Source organism: Oryzias melastigma, linkage group LG11, assembly GCF_002922805.2.
Source record: "Oryzias melastigma strain HK-1 linkage group LG11, ASM292280v2, whole genome shotgun sequence".
Classification (NCBI taxonomy): Eukaryota; Metazoa; Chordata; class Actinopteri; order Beloniformes; family Adrianichthyidae; genus Oryzias; species Oryzias melastigma.
Genome location: NC_050522.1, coordinates 9,974,788 through 9,995,584, shown reverse-complemented (window position 1 = coordinate 9,995,584; position 20,797 = coordinate 9,974,788). Strand labels below are relative to the sequence as shown.

General features: G+C 37.3%; 1 protein-coding gene across 1 annotated transcript; it reads right to left on the bottom strand.

Annotated features, from left to right (window-relative positions):
• Positions 1-10,028: 10,028 nt before the first annotated feature.
• On the bottom strand, positions 10,029-17,386 carry sla1a (Src like adaptor 1a). Its single transcript, XM_024294233.2, has 8 exons — positions 17,208-17,386; positions 16,755-16,841; positions 16,497-16,590; positions 15,045-15,131; positions 14,798-14,901; positions 12,492-12,623; positions 12,239-12,356; positions 10,029-10,661 (listed from the first exon to the last, which is right to left on the bottom strand). Exons 2-8 carry the CDS (start codon positions 16,822-16,824, stop codon positions 10,472-10,474), a joined length of 795 nt encoding a protein of 264 aa, XP_024150001.1. The 5' UTR covers positions 16,825-16,841; positions 17,208-17,386; the 3' UTR covers positions 10,029-10,471.
• Positions 17,387-20,797: the final 3,411 nt, after the last annotated feature.

Genomic DNA, 20,797 nt, shown 5'->3' with positions numbered 1-20,797 from the left:
ACAGATGGATAGATGGATGGATGGATGGATGTATGGATGGATGGATGGATGGATGGATGAATGGAACACAGATTGATGGATGACAGATGGATGATGGATGGATGGATGACAGAATGGATGGATGGATGGATGGATGGATGGATGGATGGATGGATGGATGGATGGGTGACAGGTGGATTGGTTTGAGGACAGTTGGATGACAGATTCATGGATGGAGGGATGGATGGATGGATCCTTGGATGACAGTTAGATGACAGGTGGATGGATGACAGAATGGATGGATGGATGGATGGGTGACAGATGGATGGGTGGATGGAGGACAGTTGGATGACAGATTCATGGATGAAGGGATGGATGGATGGATGGATGGAAAGATGGATGACAGATGAATAAATGCATGGATGGATTAATGACAGATGGGTGGATGGATGGATGGATGGGTGACAGGTGGATGGATGGATGGATGACAGGTGGATGGATGGATGGAGGGCAGTTGGATGACAGATTGATTTATGACAGATTGATAGATAGATAGATGGATGGATGACAGATGGATGGATGGATAGATGACAGTTGGATGACAGATTGATTTATGGATGAAAAGTGGATGGATGACAGATGGATGGATGGATGGATGGATGGTTGGATGGTTGGATGGATGGATGGACGGACGGACGGATGGATGACAGGTGGATGGATGGATGGATGGACGGAAGGATGGATGACAGATGGATGGATACATGGATGGATGAACGGACGGATGGATGGATGACAGCTGGATGGATGACAGAAGGATGGATGGATGGATGGATGGATGCATGGATGAACGGACGGATGGATGGATGACAATTGGATGACAGATGGACGGATGGATGGATGGAGTGGATGGACGGACGGATGGATGGAAGACAGATGGATGGATGACAGTTGGATGATAGATGGATGGATGACAGATGGATGGATGGATGCATATATGAACGGACGGATGGATGGATGACAGTTGGATGACAGATGGATGGATGACAGGTGGATGACAGATGGATGGATGACAGATGGATGACAGATGGATGGATGACAGGTGGATGACAGATGGATGGATGACAGATGGATGACAGATGGATGGATGACAGTTGGATGACAGATGGATGGATGACAGATGGATGGATGACAGTTGGATGATAGATGGATGGATGACAGATGGATGGATGGATGCATGCATGGATGAACGGACGGATGGATGGATGAAAGTTGGATGACAGATGGATGGATGAAAGTTGGATGACAGATGGATGGATGAGAGATGGATGGATGACAGATGGATGGATGAGAGATGGATGGATGACAGATGGATGGATGACAGATGGATGGATGACAGATGGATGGATGACAGTTGGATGGATGACAGATGGATGGATGATCATCACAGTTACTTTTTGAAAACATAAAATGTTAGATTTCTCATTAACTATCTGAGCATGTTAAACAATCACAGTTGCAGCATTTTTTGTTCATGACTGTCAATGATTCTCTGAGCATATTATGTCCAACATGTGCAAAATTGCGAAATCTACTAATCTACTCCCAGCAATGGAGAAAAAAAACCCTTGAGTGGCTGCGAGTAGATCCAAGGTTTTTCTGAAATATTTAGTTTTGTTTTGAGGAAGAAGATTTTTGTTGCACTGGTAATGTTTACGTCAAGGGTGTGAGAGGCTGTAAACTAGCAGGAGAGAGTGTAAAACAGGGATGATGGGAAATGAATGCAGGCTTACTTCATGCCACTCTGCAGAAACTGTCTGAGAAAACAACACAGTTTTCTTTAAATACATTTTAGCTCAAAATAACAATGAAAAGCCCCCTGGGAGCACTATTACGACAGATCAAAGATGGTCTGAGTGGGTCTTTAAAGATCTAAATTCACGTCAATTAGAAGCAGCTTGGTTCTCAGTGTTACAGCAAACGTCTTGGATGACAGCCAGTCTGTGACACGGCCACGAGCACACTTTCAGTTTTGAAGACGTGTGAGGAAGTTAACACATGTGGCCGCAGATGTTGGTGTTAATCAGTACAAGCTCTGTGTATAATTCACATTCAACTGACTTTCTAAATACACAAAACGTTCATGTATGGATGTGTAAACTGATGACACAAAGGGTGTAGAGTATAACTTAAACATAGGTATCCCAGCTTTATAATACTATCATCAGCTGCTTAAATATAAGATTATAAAAACGGTCACGTACTAAAGTGCTCAAAGTTTGTTGTGTTCAGCAGTCTTCGTCTGCTGTAATGAGAGCAGACCTACAGCTCATTCCCAGCAGGTCACTTTAGGACGTCCCGTTTCCCAGCACAGACCTTGATCTTTTGGAGCTTTCATTTCTCATGCATGTTTGGGTAAGGTTTCTTCTTCTTCTTTGGCTGAGCGGAGTATTTGTTGTGTGTATTGGCCCTGACTCTGGACAAACATTTCCTCATATGCTGTTTCAGCAGTCACTTCTCAGTTTTGTTGAAAGAACTCCATGAAAGAGACTTTTACCAGATTTTGTTCAAACTGAAGCCTTTTCTTCTGTTTATCGAAACATTGTGCTTAATTCTTTTGTTCTCATTAGTTTTTTTATTTATAATTATACTTTGCTGACATTGTTTTTGTTTATTTCACACTTAGATGATGGAAAGTTTGTCTTACATTAAACACCTGTGGTTAAAGTTCAAAAGAACATGAAGTTCTGCATATTCTGCACTATGGGGCGCACCAGATTGATAGGCACACGTCCATGAATGATCTTTTTTTGAGTCATATTTTGGGCGCATTGAACTATAAGACGCATTAAACGAGACAAAAGAATCAGAGATAATTCAGTCAGACAGACGTTATTACCCGTGTTCAAAGTAACTGTTAGCCACATTAGGAACATTACCTGTTACCCCCAACCTTATTTGCAAAGTGTAAAAAAAAAGACTGACACTGCTAACTCAGAACTTGAAACTAGAAAAAAAAGAATTAATCCGATAATGCTACACGTTAGCCACGTTAGCATATTCACAATGTCTGTTACTCCCAATCTCGTTTGCAACAATAAAAACAAATCTGACTGATGATGCTCAAACAAATGTTAGTGGCTACGCTAACTCTCAACCTTGTAAGTAACATAAAAAAAATCGCAGTCCAACACTGCTAGCATTAGCCATGTTAGCATATTTACAATATCTGTAACTCGCAACTTTGTTAGCAACATGTTAAAAAAACTTGACTGATATCACTGATACAAACGTTACTGTGACTACGCTAACTCACATCTTGTCACTAACAAGTAAAAAATACAAGTCCTACACATAACCATGTTAGCGTATTTACTATTCCTGTTCCTCCGAACCTTGTTTATAACACGAAAAAAAACCTGACTGATACGCTAAAACAAACGTTACTGTGACTACGCTAACTCCCAACCTTGTTAGAAACACGTAAAAAAAAGCACAACCCGACACCGCTACATGCTAGCCATGTTAGCGTTTTTACAAAAACACCCAACCTTGCTTGCAACATGTAAAAAAAACAGACTGACATTTTGAGCACAGCGCTGTGTACTTCTGAAAATTGCTTCAACATCATTAGGCACAACTAGAATTATTCTGTATATAGGGCGCTCCAGATGTTAAGGTGGATTGTCAATTTTAGAAAAAAAAATTAAGGCTTTTAACTGTGCTTTATAAATGCAATATTCATTATTTCCATTAAGTAAACTAATTACAACTAACAAGAAAATATCTGCCTGTTGTCATAACATGATTTTAACCAAGATATAAAAAAAGAATCACCATTTTTCCGTGATACGGGTGCCATCGTTTGAAGCCAGGCGACATCAGTAAGCAGTCCAGGTCCGTCCACGTTTAGCACAGTAGCAACTGCTGTCGCTAGTAAGGATTAAGTTTATTGGAAATCCACACCCCTCCCAGTGAAAGCCGGCTCGAGAGAATCTATAAAGCAAAAATGTTAAACGTTCGGTCCAGTGGGCACCACATCCTTTTATTGAGACATCTGATTGGCCAGTTTATAACTTGAATAATGTGCAACAAAGAAAGCATATTTAAAAAAGGTATCAGAGCAAAAAAGTTATTCTGACAGAATGACTGAGTAATAGCTGTTTATTTCTCAGTAGAAGTCTATGGGATTTTGGCTTCTTGGAGCCAGAAGGAACTTCCTGTTTGGAACATGAGGGGGAGGGGTCACTCAGTTCAGTTCTCATATACAATCAATGGATTAAAAACTGAACTCTCAGAATAAACCCATGTTGTAATGATACCAAACAAGGGAAAGAAGCCATTTTAATGAAGTCAGAGGATTTTTTTTTTGGCTAAGCAAGAAAATCTATAATCAGTAGTGAAACGCTTAGACAGCTGGGCTTCTAGGAAGAAAGGAAGACATGTTGAGATTAGAAGAACTTAAAACAAAGAAGTATGGGGAAAGTTTGCAGAACGTTGACTCCTCACCTTCTCCTTTTGTTCTTACAGCTACTCTGAGAATTAGACGTCCACTTCTTGTTTTTACTGAACCAAAAACCATCGAAACTAAAGTGCATTCCTTTAGTTCTTTTCCTGTGACGACCAATGAAAGTCAGACTAAAAGCTATGCAGAAAAACGGTCACTTTTACTCAACTGTGAAACATTTTCCTTCACCATGAATATACAATTTTATTTAAAGCTCTACCGGGTTGGATGAATAATGGATGAATAATACTAAGAAATTCAACAATGATTGAAAAGGTTGGAATAAAGGAACTTATTAAAAAAACTCTAAACTCTAATTCCTAACATGATAGATGATATCAGTAGTAATACTTGAACTCCGAGGCTTCGTCATTGTATTTTCTTTACTGATTGCTCACAGAAAAGCAGCCTCTTGTGTGAGAAAATTAATGCCGACATGGAGAGTCTAAATTAAGTAATAAGCTTCCAGATGTGTGTTTGTTCTCTAACAGGACTTGATTTCACAACAGGCAATTACATATTTAACAAGGCAAATCTTCAAATCCTAAAAAAGTTCTCATCATGTTGCCTCACAAAGTTACTGGAAGCAAAAAAAAAACAAAAAACACTTCTACAATCATTATGGTGCATATTTTTGAGTGTCGAGCTTCCTGAAATTGGACTTTGTCAGCAGGTTTTCTGAATGCCCCCGTCTATGAGATGACCAATAAAAGTGCAAACAAAAAGAAGCACCAAAAGCAAATGATTTTTCCCCAAAGGCGGTCCAATCAAAGGCACAAACGTGAAACTTTATTTATGAAGCTAATGGATAATATGGAAGCCCCCTCAAATATATATTTGTAACAGATAAGTAAATAATTCCTCAGTTGTGGTTCACTTTTTGGCTTATCAGCACAGTGAATCACTGCTTTGCACGATTGGTTAGTAGAGATTCTTGTGCTGGATGCCTTTCATGACACAACCCCGTGTTTATCTGAGAAGAAAATAATTCCTTTAATGACTATAAATGGTCAAGAAACAAACATTGAATAATGTATCCTTTCATTTGAGGAATAATAACATAAAACATGACATTTAAGAACATTCAAATTGTTTTTGGTTTAAATTCTTAGCATTATCCTACGAGGTCTTGAATTCAATTGAACTAAACTGAGGTTTTAATACATGTGTCAAAGTCAAGGCCCAGGGGCCGGATCCGGTAATTCTATCCGGCCCTCCACATCATTTTATTTTATTGTTACTAATGGCGAAGTTATCTTGCACTCATTTCAAACTTGTATAATTTTGACGAAATATATTTGTATATAGAGTAAAATATTGAAAGTTATTTCAGGTTTAAGTTGTTTTTTGGGGGGAATATTATTCATAATTATGTTAAAAAGCTACAGTTTTAAAGTTTTAAAAATTGTAATTCTGCTAGCTTTTTGGATTATTTTGGCATTTACTACGATTTTTTTAGGCTATTTTGGAGTTTAGCTAATATTTCAGCTACATGCTAACTGTTTTGGCTAATTTAGTGATTTCTTTTTAAGTTTTTTAGGTTGTTTTGGAGTTAGGCTAATATATACATGCTAGCTGTTTTGCTTATTTCGGCTTTTTATCAGTTTTTTAGGCTATTTTGAAGTTTAGCTTTTTTTTTCAACTACATGCTAGCAGTTTTGGATAACCAAAGTTGTTTTATTTTTTATTTTTTATTTTTTTTTGGCTAATCTGGCATTTAGCTAATATTTTAGCTGGCTATAATCTTCAACGTTTTCAGCTATCAGCACTAGCATCTTCAGCGGCTTACAGCTTACAGCATTATCGCAGGTAATGCTATATATCTACTGTAGATCTAGTTGTCCATGAGTAAATGCATTGGAATGCAGCGGAGCAGGAAGCTTGTTGCTTTTCTATGTCACAACTGCAATCTTTATCAAACAGCATTTTTTTATCTACCCCTGATTCACAACAATATTAATAAAGACTAAGAGATGCTATTTTATTCAGAATTTTCTATATATATGTCCTCCAAATGCCACAAGAACATGATAATAACACCAAAAACTAGCTAAATTATTCTTCCTTAAAAGTAGCCACTCTACTCCTAAATTTTGGCGCAGGAAAATTGGAAGTTCATGGATCAATAACTTGCTAATAAGAATTACAGTTAAAATGTTTAATGGAAATCTTTATGAAGCAAACACATTGTAAGCCTGGTATGATGGGGATCAAGATGATCAAATCACATATGTAAAGCAAGAAACAGCAGACTCTGGGTTTTTGTTTCTTTTTTCTTTTTCCTAAAGGCTTAAACTAGATTTTAAGTGTTATTAAAACCCTTAAATGTAACTTTATTAAATCTGTGGACACCCTGGATTTATTATTGGCTGATGTAAATAATTATTATTTTGGTTTTGTGCATATCTTGATTTTAAAGCTTTATTTTACTAATAACATTCAAAAATCATGCAGTTTTCAGTGGATTTTAATGTTTTGTTAACATTTACATTTTTCACATTTGTGTATTTTCCCCCCAAATGTTTTTCTTTCTCAATTCTTTTCCTATAAAATGTTTAGTGATTTCATCATTTTAAAAACTTGGTTGTGTCAGGTTACATCTCATCAATTTTCACGAACTAAAAGGAAGTGAGGTTAAAACAAAAATCTTTTTTTTTCTTTTTTTGTCTCTGGTATTTCACACTCAGTTGACTTTTAAAAATATAGTTTTTACAGTGCGACTTACCATCAGTTTCACGGCAGTAACATTTAGTTGTAAGGTCAAACCTGATCTCTTTTTAAGTGGTGTGGTCTTTTTTAGAGTATCGTATTGTGTTGTTGTTTTTACAAACAGGAACTTGTGGGTGCGTTTCAGTATAAAAAATAACATGTTTGGCTCTAACATTTATAACTCCAGTTTTCTTTCACCTTTTACAGCCTCTAAACCTTTTCTTAGAGAAGACTTTACTCTACATTGCACTTCCGCATTCTATCGTGAGACTTTTCTTATAAATCGTATGGACTTGTGGTTGCTTTTGGAGCAACAGTCAGGTTTATGAAAGCAGAGGGGTTTTATCTTCCGCATTTAGTCGGGTTATTGGTCGCACAGAAGCTGCTTCACCACACTTTTGTGGTTTCACAGGTAGGTGCTGCATGTAAATTTACAAATGTGTAGATACAATTAAATTAGTTCCTGTTCTACCAGAAAAATCAATTACAGTGAAATGACAGACATTTTAAAAAAAGAGATCTTATGCCTTTGTAAAAATTGAAAGGTTGTATTTGTCAGTGTCGACGAAGGAGCCCATAAAGGGGCTTGGGGATCAAGGTTGGCTTGTTGGCACACTTGGATGGACCCATTAATGACACCGTTGATAACCCATGTTCCCTTCTCTCTTTGATTAAGATCAGAATTACAGCTTTATAAATTAAAAATGAAGAACAACTTATAGGAGCTCAGATTTAGCACTCGTACAGGGGTCGACTTGTTCGGGTTACGCTGGTTTTTGGTTGTCCGGGCCATGGAGGGTCGTAGAGAAGAGCGACCGAATCTTCTTGATGCCATCTTAAGAAACGTCATGAAAGTAGAACATGCTGTTGTTGTGTGGTGGTAAGTGTATCATAAAGTATTTGTAAAAAATAATGTAAGTTACATGATGTACGGGTAATGCTGTGCACTTACGCTGCACTCTAGTCGTTAGTAAGGTAGGCTAATTGGCCCCTTATTGACCGTATGCAAACGCTACATGAACGGGCTGTGCACGTGATACATGAGTGCCCGTGGAATGACCACACAAATTACATTCCGCTTGTCTAAATTCCTAATTTCTTACAGTCAAGACTGTTTTACACTGGTCCATCTGTGTTGCATCTCTGTTGCATTATGTCTTTGTTGCGTTGCATCTCCATTGCGTCTTTGTTGCATCTCTGTTGCATTGTGTCTTTGTTGCGTCTTCGTTGCATGAAGTATTTTTTAAAAATAATGTAAGTTACATGCACTTATGATCTACAGGTAATAGTATGATCTACAGACAATGCGTCCTAAGCATTGTCTCTGCTGCATTGCGTCTCCGTTACATTTTGTCTTCATTGCATAGCATCTCCGTTGCGTCTTCGTTGCATCTCTGTTGCATTAATTCTTTGTTGCGTTGCATTTTCATTGCATTGTGTCTTTGTTACGTTGAACTTCCATTGCATTGTATCTTTGTTGCATCTTTGTTGTGTCTTCGTTGTATCTCTGTTGTGCCCTTATTGGGTTGCATCTCTGGTGTCTTTGTTGCGCTGCATCTCAAATGTGTTGCGTCTCCATTGCATTGACACAAAAAATAGAATGTTTCATGATCAATCGGAATGTTCACGTTGTCTCCGCCATGTCTGTGTTTGATTTGAGTCCCTCTGCATTGAAACCCAGCAATAACGCAGGAGTTCTATTTCCAGTCCCTTGACGTGTCAATGTCGGGGCGAAAGGCCTGAGAATCGGGTCTAGGTTTAAAAATAAAAACTTTCGTAGTGCTTTCAAAATAAAACTTTCCAAAATTGTGTATTTATGATAACGTGCCCACACAATAAAGCATGGTAACACAGCAAATTAAATAGATTAAATAAAATCAAACAAAGTTTCATTTTGGAAGGTTAAAAACATAACATCATCTAGGACACAAATCAGGGCGGGGCCTGATAGATTAAGTTTTGGATGAAGTATTCAACACGGGGGAAGGGAGGACAAACGCCCCTCTGGAAGCTGGGGGGGAGGGGCAGAGGCACAACGGAGACAATGTAAACTAACTGACGGTGGTGAGACTGACGCAAATCCGGCCTCAGACTGAGTACAAATCACTTTTACTGCACTAACCAGCAACTTGCACAGTCCACAGGGTTTGGGTGGAGGTTAAAAAAAGTGGGCCCGTAGAAAACAATGTGCATCAACATTTTTGTCTTACAGGTTCACCAGGAATGTATGGCAAGCCAAGTAAGGGGTAAAGTGCCAAGTAAAGTGCAGTAAAAAAACGTCGTATTTTGGGACAACACAAGACGGTGTAATTTATGTGCTTCTTTTAAACGTGTGATAAAAGCAGCGTTATTCACGACCAACACGCCATTTTTTTAACAGCACCTTTCCTGGCAATTATTGACCCCTTTGGCTTGCCATAGTCCACGAGCTCAAAATTCTGTGAGGGCCACCTGCGAACCCTGCACAGACAGTCCATATCCACCAGCAAGAGAAGTTGCCACCAAGCCTTTAGTTGCACTTTATTAGGCCAATTGCCTTTTTTAGGGGTGTCTGAATCTACAGTGTATTTCTAAAATTCAGTACCCTGGAAGTTTCCCATAAGTCTTTGTGAAAAACTATTGTGTATTGATGCTCACTAATTTGGCCAATATAGACCACAATGCATTGCATTTAAGCAATTTAAATTAAAATGTCTTTGAATATATTTTTTATAAATCCTCTAAGCTTTCATTGTCATGCATAAATAATTTTCGTAAAATGTTCATTTTAATTAGGTTTTTACTTCGGTGGAGCCTGGACTCCCATATTTTTAGGTCATATCAAAACCACATTTTATTTTTGCTTTTTAATGAATTTGTTTGTTATTAAAAGGCTTGATTGACCCCCCGACCAAAAAAAAAGAAAAATTAATAAAAATAAAGCATGGCCGACAATCAGCTTTCTTTAAGTTATGACCAGTTAGCAACATTTATCAACAACAGAGTATTTTTGAAAGGCAGTAGAATGCAAAACAACATAGACATATATATATATATATATATATAATAGTTTAACATCTTACACAGTTGCAAAGCTCTACTTTTTGCATATTTTAGCATGTGCTTAAACAGTGCTACAATTGCACTCTCATAATGCTAAGCAATTATTGTTACAATACTTCAAAGTGCTCCCGGTACACACACCTGGATTTCTACTCTGACAAGTGTGAGGTCATTGCGACGGCAGGTTTTAAGGGGTTTTTAAGCAGACATCAGTGCAGCTCCAACATTTACGGGTCTCTAGAAGTCCTCCCATTCAGTGTTTCCGCGGCCCATTGCAGGGTTTATGTTCACAGATTTGCACTTTTTCTTCCTTCGTTCCAATCTCTGCGAGGAGTCTTCCAGGTCTGTGAAGGACAGATACGCAGCGATGCTGTTCCTGACTCCGTAGCTCACAATGCTTTCATTGCTGTTGTCCAGCAGTTGTTTACTGCAGAGACAGGAAGTAGACCCAAATATATGATGATTTACAATCTTTTAGCTTTTGGAAAAAACATAAAATTGCCTTTTTTCTATTAAAAAATATATACATTTTGAGTATTTACATTCAGTTCAACATTTGGCTCCTGTTTTGTTTTGTCATTTTCATACATTCACTCATTTAGCATATTAATGTCCCTTTTTGGTGGGTGTTGGGAACTTTTTTTTTGCTATGTCCCGTAAGGAACATTTGAAAATAACAGTTCTACTTTCTTTCTTTCTTTCTGCGCATTTAAATAAAACTTTTACCCACAACACACAGTCAAAACCTCACCAAAATGTGTCCACACCAACATAACAAAATATTGACATCCCATCAATAAAATAGGTGGGCCCAAAATATCTTATGACGCTAAAAAGAAAAAAAGGTTCAAAAACAAATAATGAAACTAAAACCCCTATGTTGAGGATTTTCAGAGGAAGTTTTAAAATTATTATGGGATGGCCTCAGGACCTATAATTAGTGTATAAGTGTGAGATTTGTCCATTTTTCACATTTTTGCACAAAATGGAAAAAAAACTTTTGTACGAGGGTTCTTCATGAAATTTTACACACATGCGGCCAAAAAATCCAAGCTAAAATGAGAACCACAACTGAAGCTCTTATGACCTCTGACCTCAGAATAAGGCCGCCATCTTGAATTTTCTACAAATTTATGCCTCTAAACTCCTCGACCATCACCTTCTTAGGAAAAACTTTTGAATTTAGGAGCTTTGAATTCTATTGGCATTAGCGTGTTGAACTTGCAAAAGTGGTGCTAAAGCTGCCATACATCTAGGTGTGGCTCCACATTTAACCCGTCCTCGGTGGAGGGGTGAGCTGCAGACACAGTTGCGCTCAGGAACCATTTTGGTGTTTAACCCCCCAATCCAACAAACCATTAATACTGAGTGTCAAGCAGGGAGGAATTGGGTCCCATTTTTGGAGTCTTTGGTATGACTCAGTCTGGATTTGAACTCACAACCTTTCAGTCTCAGGACGGACACTCGACCACATGTTCACTAATGTGGTTAAGAATGTTCTCCTATTATTCGCACTGGGATATTGTGACAACAGATGAATTCTTGGCTCAAGCTGAATGAAATACTAGGAATGTGGCTAAGGATGACATAAACTCCGTTACCATGGAGATGCAAAAATTTACTTTAGCAAATTCTTCTAAAGGTTAGATTCAGTAGACTTGTTCATCTACGCCTGACAATCAAAAAATAAAATGGTTGCTATAGAGATAAAACCACCCAATTTGAAAAGAACTGGTATTTTTTTTTTCCTTTCATTTTAGAGTGGCAGAACTAAAGAGGGAAGTGGGCGGTGTGGCAGACGCTTAGCCAATGAGGGGGGGTCAATAGAGGCATCTGCGGATCGTACAACCCCATTCAGTACCTTCATTTTGTATTTTCTTCCTTATTTATCTTTATGCATTAATCAAGAAAAAGACACTTAACGTATATAAAGTGTTTGAAATTCTTGTGTTTCGTTAAAATCAATAAAGTGACTTCCAATAATCCAAAATGTTGTTACTTAACCTGTCCACTTTCTTCCAGTCGAAGTTGCGTCGCATGACAATAGGTGGAGTCCCAGAACTTATATTCCTACCCGACAGACAGGGAGTTGTTAGCGTACAGCACAGCCCATCTGCTGAGTCTAAAAAAAAGAGGAAGAAAAGGGAAGTCAAACACTTTTACAAATATGCGCTTGAGTTGCATAAAAAAGTTCTACACTCCACTGCTCAAGCACACACACTTGTATTATAAACAAAAAGCCCTCACATCCGCTCACCTGAATAATGGTTAATCATATCTTCAAGACACTGGAAGGTGAGACTCGGGGAGATGTAGTACCAGCTGTTGTCCAGTCTGAAGATACGATAGTGCTTTATCATCCTGTGCTTTACCGAGAGGGAATATATACCTGAGAAAACAAAACAACAGCATTTATAATCTACATTTGGGGATTACAAATGCATTGTGAAAGACTACAATATGGCTCCCTAAATTAATACTAATTTCACCCAAAAAATAAAAAAAGGTCTAAAAGTGAAAGAGGAGAAAGTTCATGACAAGAACAAATAAATTAATTATGTTTGGACAACACATCTTGACTTTGGTATATAGATTAAGCCATCATTTAAAGTTAATATTAATAACTTCATTAATGTTAGATATTCTAAATACTGTTATATTTGGTGTCCTTTGATTCTTAAAATAACAACCTCTAAATATTTAGAATTGAGCTCTTTTTAGTTCTTTGAAGCTTTTGTTTTGCATCTAATATATATTATATATATATTATAATACAATCATTTTTTGGTTGGTTTGGATGTAATATCTAAGCAAAAAAAGCACAAAACTAAAATAAATTAAAAAAGTGTGTGGCAAAACCTATTAAATGATTTAAAGATGAAAGCTAAAAGAAAAAAAACATTTAAACCCTTTTTACTTGGTCCTATGCAAAACTGTGGACCATATTTAAATAAATAAACAAATTAGTTAACTAATTAATTAAAAAATAAAAAATAACAAAATGTATAAATAAATAAAAAATCTTTAAAATTAATAAAAATAATGAAATAACAATTTCAATTAAAAATTAGTACACAAATAAAAATTAATTAATTAATTAAAAAAATTGAAAATACATATTTCAATAAAATGAACAAATAAAATCATAAAACATACATGAAACAAACAAATAAATGAAGAAATAAAGAAAATCTATTAGTTTTTAAATAAATACATTAGTAAAATTAAAAATAGATACATAAAATTAACAAAATAATTAACTATAAAAGACAAATATATAAATAAATGAGGTAAATCAAATAAAGGAAATAAACATACAAATATATGAATTAAATAAATAAATTTGTTCAAGAGAGACATTTACAAAATTATTTTATTAAGATGGGATGGACCCAATGTAAGTAATTATGATATTGTGTCAAATGTCCTAATAAGAAAATGCTAGATGTCACAATAACTTATGCTGCAATGTCGTAATAAAGACATTTTAATATGGATATCCATAAATGCATGACTTTTCATTATAATTTAGGAAAATCTTTACATATATATTTCAAATGTGTATAGATTCAGACTCTGTAACATTGTCTTGGAGCATTTAATTAACTATGAAGCAATATTTTTACATTGGAATAATACTAACCTTGAATAAATACGCCATTCTCTGCATTTTGTAACTTACTGCTTTTGAATCGACTCTGAGTCTGCTGAAAATATTGAACACAAGCTACAGACTTCTTAAGCGCAGGGTCACAACAAGTGATAAAGACTGTCTATATTTACTTATTTGGTCAAGCCACAACACAGTCTAAGTTGAGCGGCTGTCATAGACTAGCAATGGTAAAAGTCTCACTCCAGTCATCTTTTTATTTATTTTCAAAGGATTCTCAGAGGTTATTAAATTATGTTGATGCTGTTTTTAGCAAAAATCCCCAAAAATCTGTATCGTTTTCTAGGACATAATTTCTGCAGAGTGGCAGTAGCTCATTAGAAATTCACCTCTAAATTGGTGTGGAGTAAGCCTGCCCCTACTTCCCATCATCCATCTGTTGACACTGCTAGCTACAGCCCTTCACGCCGTACAGTTTTGGGCCTGATCTCAGCTCAGATAAGGAAACATACGTGAATCTATTTGTCTACAAATGGATGCAAATGATAGGAGAAGAGCAGAGAGCTTGTGACCCACCCAGCGTATTTTCTGTGTCACAAATATGATCTTTTTCAAAAATCTCCTCCAGATTTACAACAACTTGAATACATTTTTTCCTATATGTCCTACATTATGAGAAAAAAATGCTATGAGAACATGCTAAAAACACCAAAGTGACATTTTTTTTTACATTTTAGTGGTAAAGATTATAGACAAATATCCAGGTGAATAACTTTAAACTATTATAATTTCATAACTTGCATTGCACCACATTGGGTTGCTAGAAGCCCTTTTTTTAACATTGTGGCGTGTGAAAAAACACACTTTGAACGTGAATTTCTTCACACTTAGCAAGTAGATCAAACTGTTTGGGTTTTTCTGCATCATCCGCTGTGTAGTGAATGTGTCCGTACCTCTTTCTGAAGAGCTCTCCCTCACCAGAAAAGAGCCCACCCTGTTCTCAGGTAGTAGAAGCAGCTCCTCCGCCTTCTTTCTCTCCAGTCCTTCAAACAGCCATCTGGATGGACAGTGAATACAAGACATGACACAAATATTTTTTGTATATTTGAAATTAAGCAAAACCTGCAATAAAAATAAAATGTCTTTAAGTAAAAATTTGCATTGTTGTGCATGAAGTCCGCTCTAATTTGGTGCACTTACCCATGGTAAACTTTTGCCACGTGGCTGCCAGGTATATAGTTCTCCTTCCCAGTCGCAAAAGAGCAAACTTTCCACCAGTACGCCTCTCTGACCATGAGAAGCAAAGATGGATTAGCATTAGAGCTCAGTTTAACCCCACTTCCAGAACTGAAGCCGCCAGGTTCACACCCCACGCGGAAGCGCCGCAAAGCAAAGTGCGCACGGAATCCACTTCCCCTCCAGTTCACACCAAACGCGTATTTTTTTGCGACGGTCGACAGGCGCTTCCGCTGTGGTTATTTACAGCTTCTAAAATTAATTTGACATCGTCCATCTTGACTTGTTGCCAACTGCTCTCTGCCTCTCTCTCGTTGATTGCGTTATAGACACCCAAAACACCTTCCCCGTTCAGTAGTCAGCCCACTACAGTGTTTCCCTTTACTCGGGTTTGGGACCGGAGACTTCTGCAAATATGCCGATATGCCGGATAACCTGCGTCCGTTACCGATCCATACTCATCAAAAACACTTCTGATCATGCTTTGTAAGACATTTATTGAAGAACATTGGAATATTGCTTAACATAAATATATATACTTCTTTTAATCCAAAATAAATAGACTGCAAACTTAACATGATGATTGTCACTCTGTCTCTCTGTGTCTTAAAAAAGCGTGTGCTTCCTTCTTCATCAAATAAGTGCGAGAGAGCATTTCTCTCCAGAATTCATCTGTTTTATCCACAATAAACACCTGCTCTGGGCGATAATTATCCTCCGCGATAATCGGGATATTTTCGAGCTGCTTCCGAATCAGCTGATGCCATTTCTCCATGCAGGCCCGCTGTGAGTGTGTGCGTATCAGAAAGGTTGGCGTGCTCTTCAACTGCGCTCCACTCATGGGAAATTTCCACAGCCCCCGCAGCACCTTGGTAAGCAAAAGTTTCATAAAAGCATCTTGAGTTTTTCGAGTTTTTGTGATAAACCAGTGGAGTCACATGACGGAAAATAAAATCAGCAAATACGTGAAACCACGAATAAAGAAATGCAAAATAAAGAAATGCGAATAAGCAGGGGAACACAATAAGTACACAAACCACGCACAACACACAAAAAATAAACAGACACATACCTACACACAGATCAAAGTAATGGCTGACTATGGAGTGGGGGAGGTGTGGATTTCGATGTCTAAAAACACAATCAATGAGAAAGAGGCAGAGAGCAGTTGGTGATACGCCAAAACGGACGATGTCAAATTTGTTCAAGCTGTAAATAACCACAGCTGAGCAGAAGGGCCTGTCGACTGTCGCGAAAAATATGCGTCTGGTGTGAACTGGAGGTGAAGCAGATTCTGCGCGCAATCTGCTTCGCGCCGCCTCCGCGTGTAGTGTGAACCGACCTTATGTGGCTTTATTCCCTTTTCTATTAATGCTTGCCAGTCTTTATCGTACATATGGAGATATAAATACGTACTGCGCGATGACTCTGAGCTTCTCCCCCATTTTGTAGATGGGCTCACTGATTTCAGCCGAAGGGTAGTCCTCCAGCACCACCACGATGTCATCGTCTGAACCGGCCATACGAACAAAGCATGTGGAAACACAACAAAATGGTTTTCAAAAAAATACGACTTCTATTGGGCAAACTGTCAATGCGTTTCATTTGGGTACAGATCATTCAAAATATCATCATGACTGTGAAGAAGAATCAGTCCTCAAAATGTACTCTTACCTTTCCGATCATCAAGGTTTTCTTCATTGATTTTATCCTTGGTGCTGCCACCTCGCATCATATTCCCCATCCTCCAGACGGATCAGGCTGACGCACAAAGAGAAGAAGCATAAAAAACATGTTTTCACTTTTCTCTGCTGCGATAACTTTTCGTGTCACAACGAAGAGGCTCATGATTCACCCGAGACAACGGTGGATAAAAAAAGGGAAGCTGAGGCTAGATGCAATCACACATCATTTTCCATTGCAGCACCCCGTTTTGACGACCAATGCACCAATCTCTAGTGAAGTTCTGTCAGCTAAAACCCTCATCTACAGAAATCCATACCAAAGAAAGTTTTCAAAATCAACTTTCTTTACTAAGCGATGACATATTTCCATCTATAAATAGGGAAGTGAGTTCTCTGGCTGCACATGAAGAGGCTAAGCAATGCAAATTTAAAAAGGACTTACCCATAGAATTTATAGCTGGCTGCATGGGATGGTACCAACGTGGCGACAGGGTCAGTGGTCCAAACGGAGCATGTTAGCAGCAGCCGTCTGATACCAGACACCCACCATGTTCACAACACTTCCCTGCAATGACACGCCACAAACAGTGACAGCGCCTGTCTGACCGAAATCGTACTTCCTGTCATGAAATGAGGAAGAAGGAAGGCAAATGTGTTGTTGAGACATTCTGTACTTATCTTCGCTGTTGCTGCTGAGTCGAGGATGACCCTTATTGACTAAAAAAAAGGGAAATTAAATTATTGGCTAACATCATGCTGACTATAACCTGTGGAAATCTTTCCATATGCTTTTTTCTTAAATGTTAATTTATTTAAAGATAAAATATTGGCGGAAAAGAATTAGAACTCTAAGTTTGAGAGCCATTAAACAACCTCCTCCATTAAAAAGTATGCCTATGGCTTCTCTATAGTGCTTCCTCATTGCTTCACTGAAACTTTTAAAGTGTGAATCCATCAAAAAAAAGTGGTGGCTTAGTATTTTTGTCTTTGGTAATGACTTAAGACAACCATCATTATGTATAGGCATTTTATTTCAAAAATAGTCAAATATAGAGTAGCCTACAGTAAAGAAGTTATGTTAAGTAGCAAACAGTTTGCAGGTAATAAATGATAAGTTAACCTCTTGGATGATGAGGGGTATTTTTTGTTGCAACACCCACTACTAAGAAATGCCCCAGAACCTCTAATAAAGTCCCACTCTCATCATTTTTTTAAAAATCTAAAATCAAAGCGTTTCCAGTGGTATTTTACTCTAAAGATGCTGTTTTTAGCCCAGCTTATTTTCTATGTAACAAATATAGTATATCTTCCAATAGTAGAATTTATTCCAGAAATGTGGCAGTCGGCCCGGCATTTATCAGAGTCCAACGTTTCTTCCATCACAAATAGAATGGTGAAGGGTTTATTTAGTGGTGAAATTTGGTCAAGAAATGCAGACAACAACACCTGACAAACATTTCAGGAGAACATTGTTCTTTTTAGCACTGGCTGGGAACATTTCATCATCAATCTCCGTATCAAAAATCCTCTTCGCTTTCAAGCCGATTATTTTCCTGGAGACACTCGCACCTTTCCGTCTTTTCCCAATAATCCATGTTCAAACCAGTTCTTTTAATTCTTGCTCACTTTCTTTGCACTTCTACCAGGAAATTGTTTTCTTGTTCTGCAGCCATCTTCTCAATATCAACCATCTCCTTCTGCCATTCTCTGATACGTTGAGGAACCACCCCAATTTTTCATGCAGATTCCTCACCAGAATGTTCTTTGGCGTATGCAACCGCACAAAGTTTAAGCACTAATACCACAGACACGTATGACACATGTATTTATGGAGACATCTAATGTTAGACAAACATAAAGACAGCAAAATAGTACTCTATTTGCACTAAAAGAAGGTGATGAAATCTAAGTAAAGCTGAAGAAACAAGGGGAGCAGAGAAAATATATGCAAGATGATGCGTGACAGTCTTTTAACAGCCTCAGACAAACTAGAAACTGTTAAGGTCAACCAAGGAGGAGTAATTTTATTTATGAGGGAATCGCCAAGTCACCAGGAGAATCATGGGAGGAATCAGAAGAAAAGGTCAAACAAATCATTAAGGAAAAGTTGCAGCTTCCTCGTGGAAAAAGCACATTGTACTGGAGAGACTGAACGAAGCCACAACAGATCAAAGCTTATCTTTGGGACTTTCTCTGGTTTAAAGACAAGTCTAAGGCATCAAAGAAGAACAAAAATCTCAACGGAATAATCATCCATGGAGACTTTACTGATGCACGTAAAAGAGAAAATATAGCATTCCGAAGACATGACAAACTGATTATCCCCCAGGAACTCCTCCAGGACTCCAAATCTCTCAAAAGATGTTTCAGGTTGAGTTCAAAACATGAACAGGAACATGACTGCAACAGAAATGGTCAAGAAAAATTCAACAATTAATAAACTGACAGGAAGAGTGAAGAAAATGACTTGCTATGGCAACATTTTTGAAATTGATAAAGTTAGAAGCTTTTAAATGCACAAGAAATGACCCGGACAGGATTTTTTTCCCCCCTTAATTAACCAAAACTGGTATAAATTATTTACCTATTTTGACTTTTTTTTTTTTTTCAACAAAAATATATATAAACAAATTAATCTTCCTCTTGAGTTATCTTACTTTTTGTTAATGGGTCGGTTTTGACCCTCATCTAAAATTAGCTATAAAATATAGTTAAACCATTATTTATTAACCTTTTTTTTTCATTGTATGCTAATCTTGTTGGGCTTCCTTTTCCATTAAATTTTAAGTTAGAAAGCTTTTGGTCTGAATGTTTTGGTGATTCTTTGTTAACATAGCCCTCAACTTTAGCGTTTAAAAAATTATAAAATGGTCCTCAAAGTAAATCACATAAGCAAATACAATTTTGTAGCGTTACCTTAGTAGCACCGAGGGACTTTACCACATACATCTTTAATCATTTTTTTCAATGTATTCATTTATATTAGTATAATATAGAATGCTAGTATTATTAGTAATCTAGTAGGCCTAGTAGTCATAATAATATCAAGGTATGGTTTCTACTCCATATAAATCAGTGGGAAATGTGTTATAAATATACATTTATGGTGTTTGGGTGTGTGTTAAAATCACCAAAGGCACCATTTATGTAGAAATAAAATTATAAAGCATACAGAATCCACTCAACCCTTCTGACCCCTCACACCAACAAAAAGAGACATAAGGTGACACAAGCTCAAGATGTAAATAGAAATAAACACTGATGTGGAGACCAATTTGTATAAAGAATGGGTTTATTTAAATCCACAATAGTGTTTATTTTTATCTTTATGTCTAAAGTTGAAGCTTGGGGAATTTTTTTTAATTTTGGACTAATTAATGACCAGATTTATTTTATTTGTAGTCATATAGAAAGTTTTAGGATATATCTGCTTTCTTTGTGTGTGTTTCTGTAGTGTAACAGACTTTCAAAAATCTATCGGTAACATATCATTTTACATAGAGATTTGCCTAATTTAGTGTCAAAAGCAAAAGCAGAACTTTGTTTTTGGTGTTTTTCAAGCTTAAAAATACCCCGTTGTCTGATGGCTGGTGGCCATCGTCGGGTGCACGGACTAAGTGCTGCGGTTACCACAAAGGAAGGAAGTTGCCAGTAGCTTTAGATGAAAATAAATTCTCAGTGAACTTGTTTCTTTGTGGTAAGAGAGCAGTTACCTCACACTTTGCTGCATGTCCCTTGACCAACAGTTGATCCACATTTGTCTTCAAATTTTTTTCTTTTTTTTTCCTATAACCTACAAAATATGAATCAATTTAAATTTTGTTAGAGACACAGAATACTCTTAAGGATGTCCTGTGACACGTTAAAAAGGTTTATCATGATCTGACACAGACATGGGTACAGACTATAGTCGCTGATCTCAGAAGCATGTTACTCTTCATTTGTGTATTCATCCATCCATCCATCCATCTTCTTGACCGCTTTGTCCCTTTCGGGGTCGCGGGGGTGCCGGAGCCTATCCCGGCTACTGAA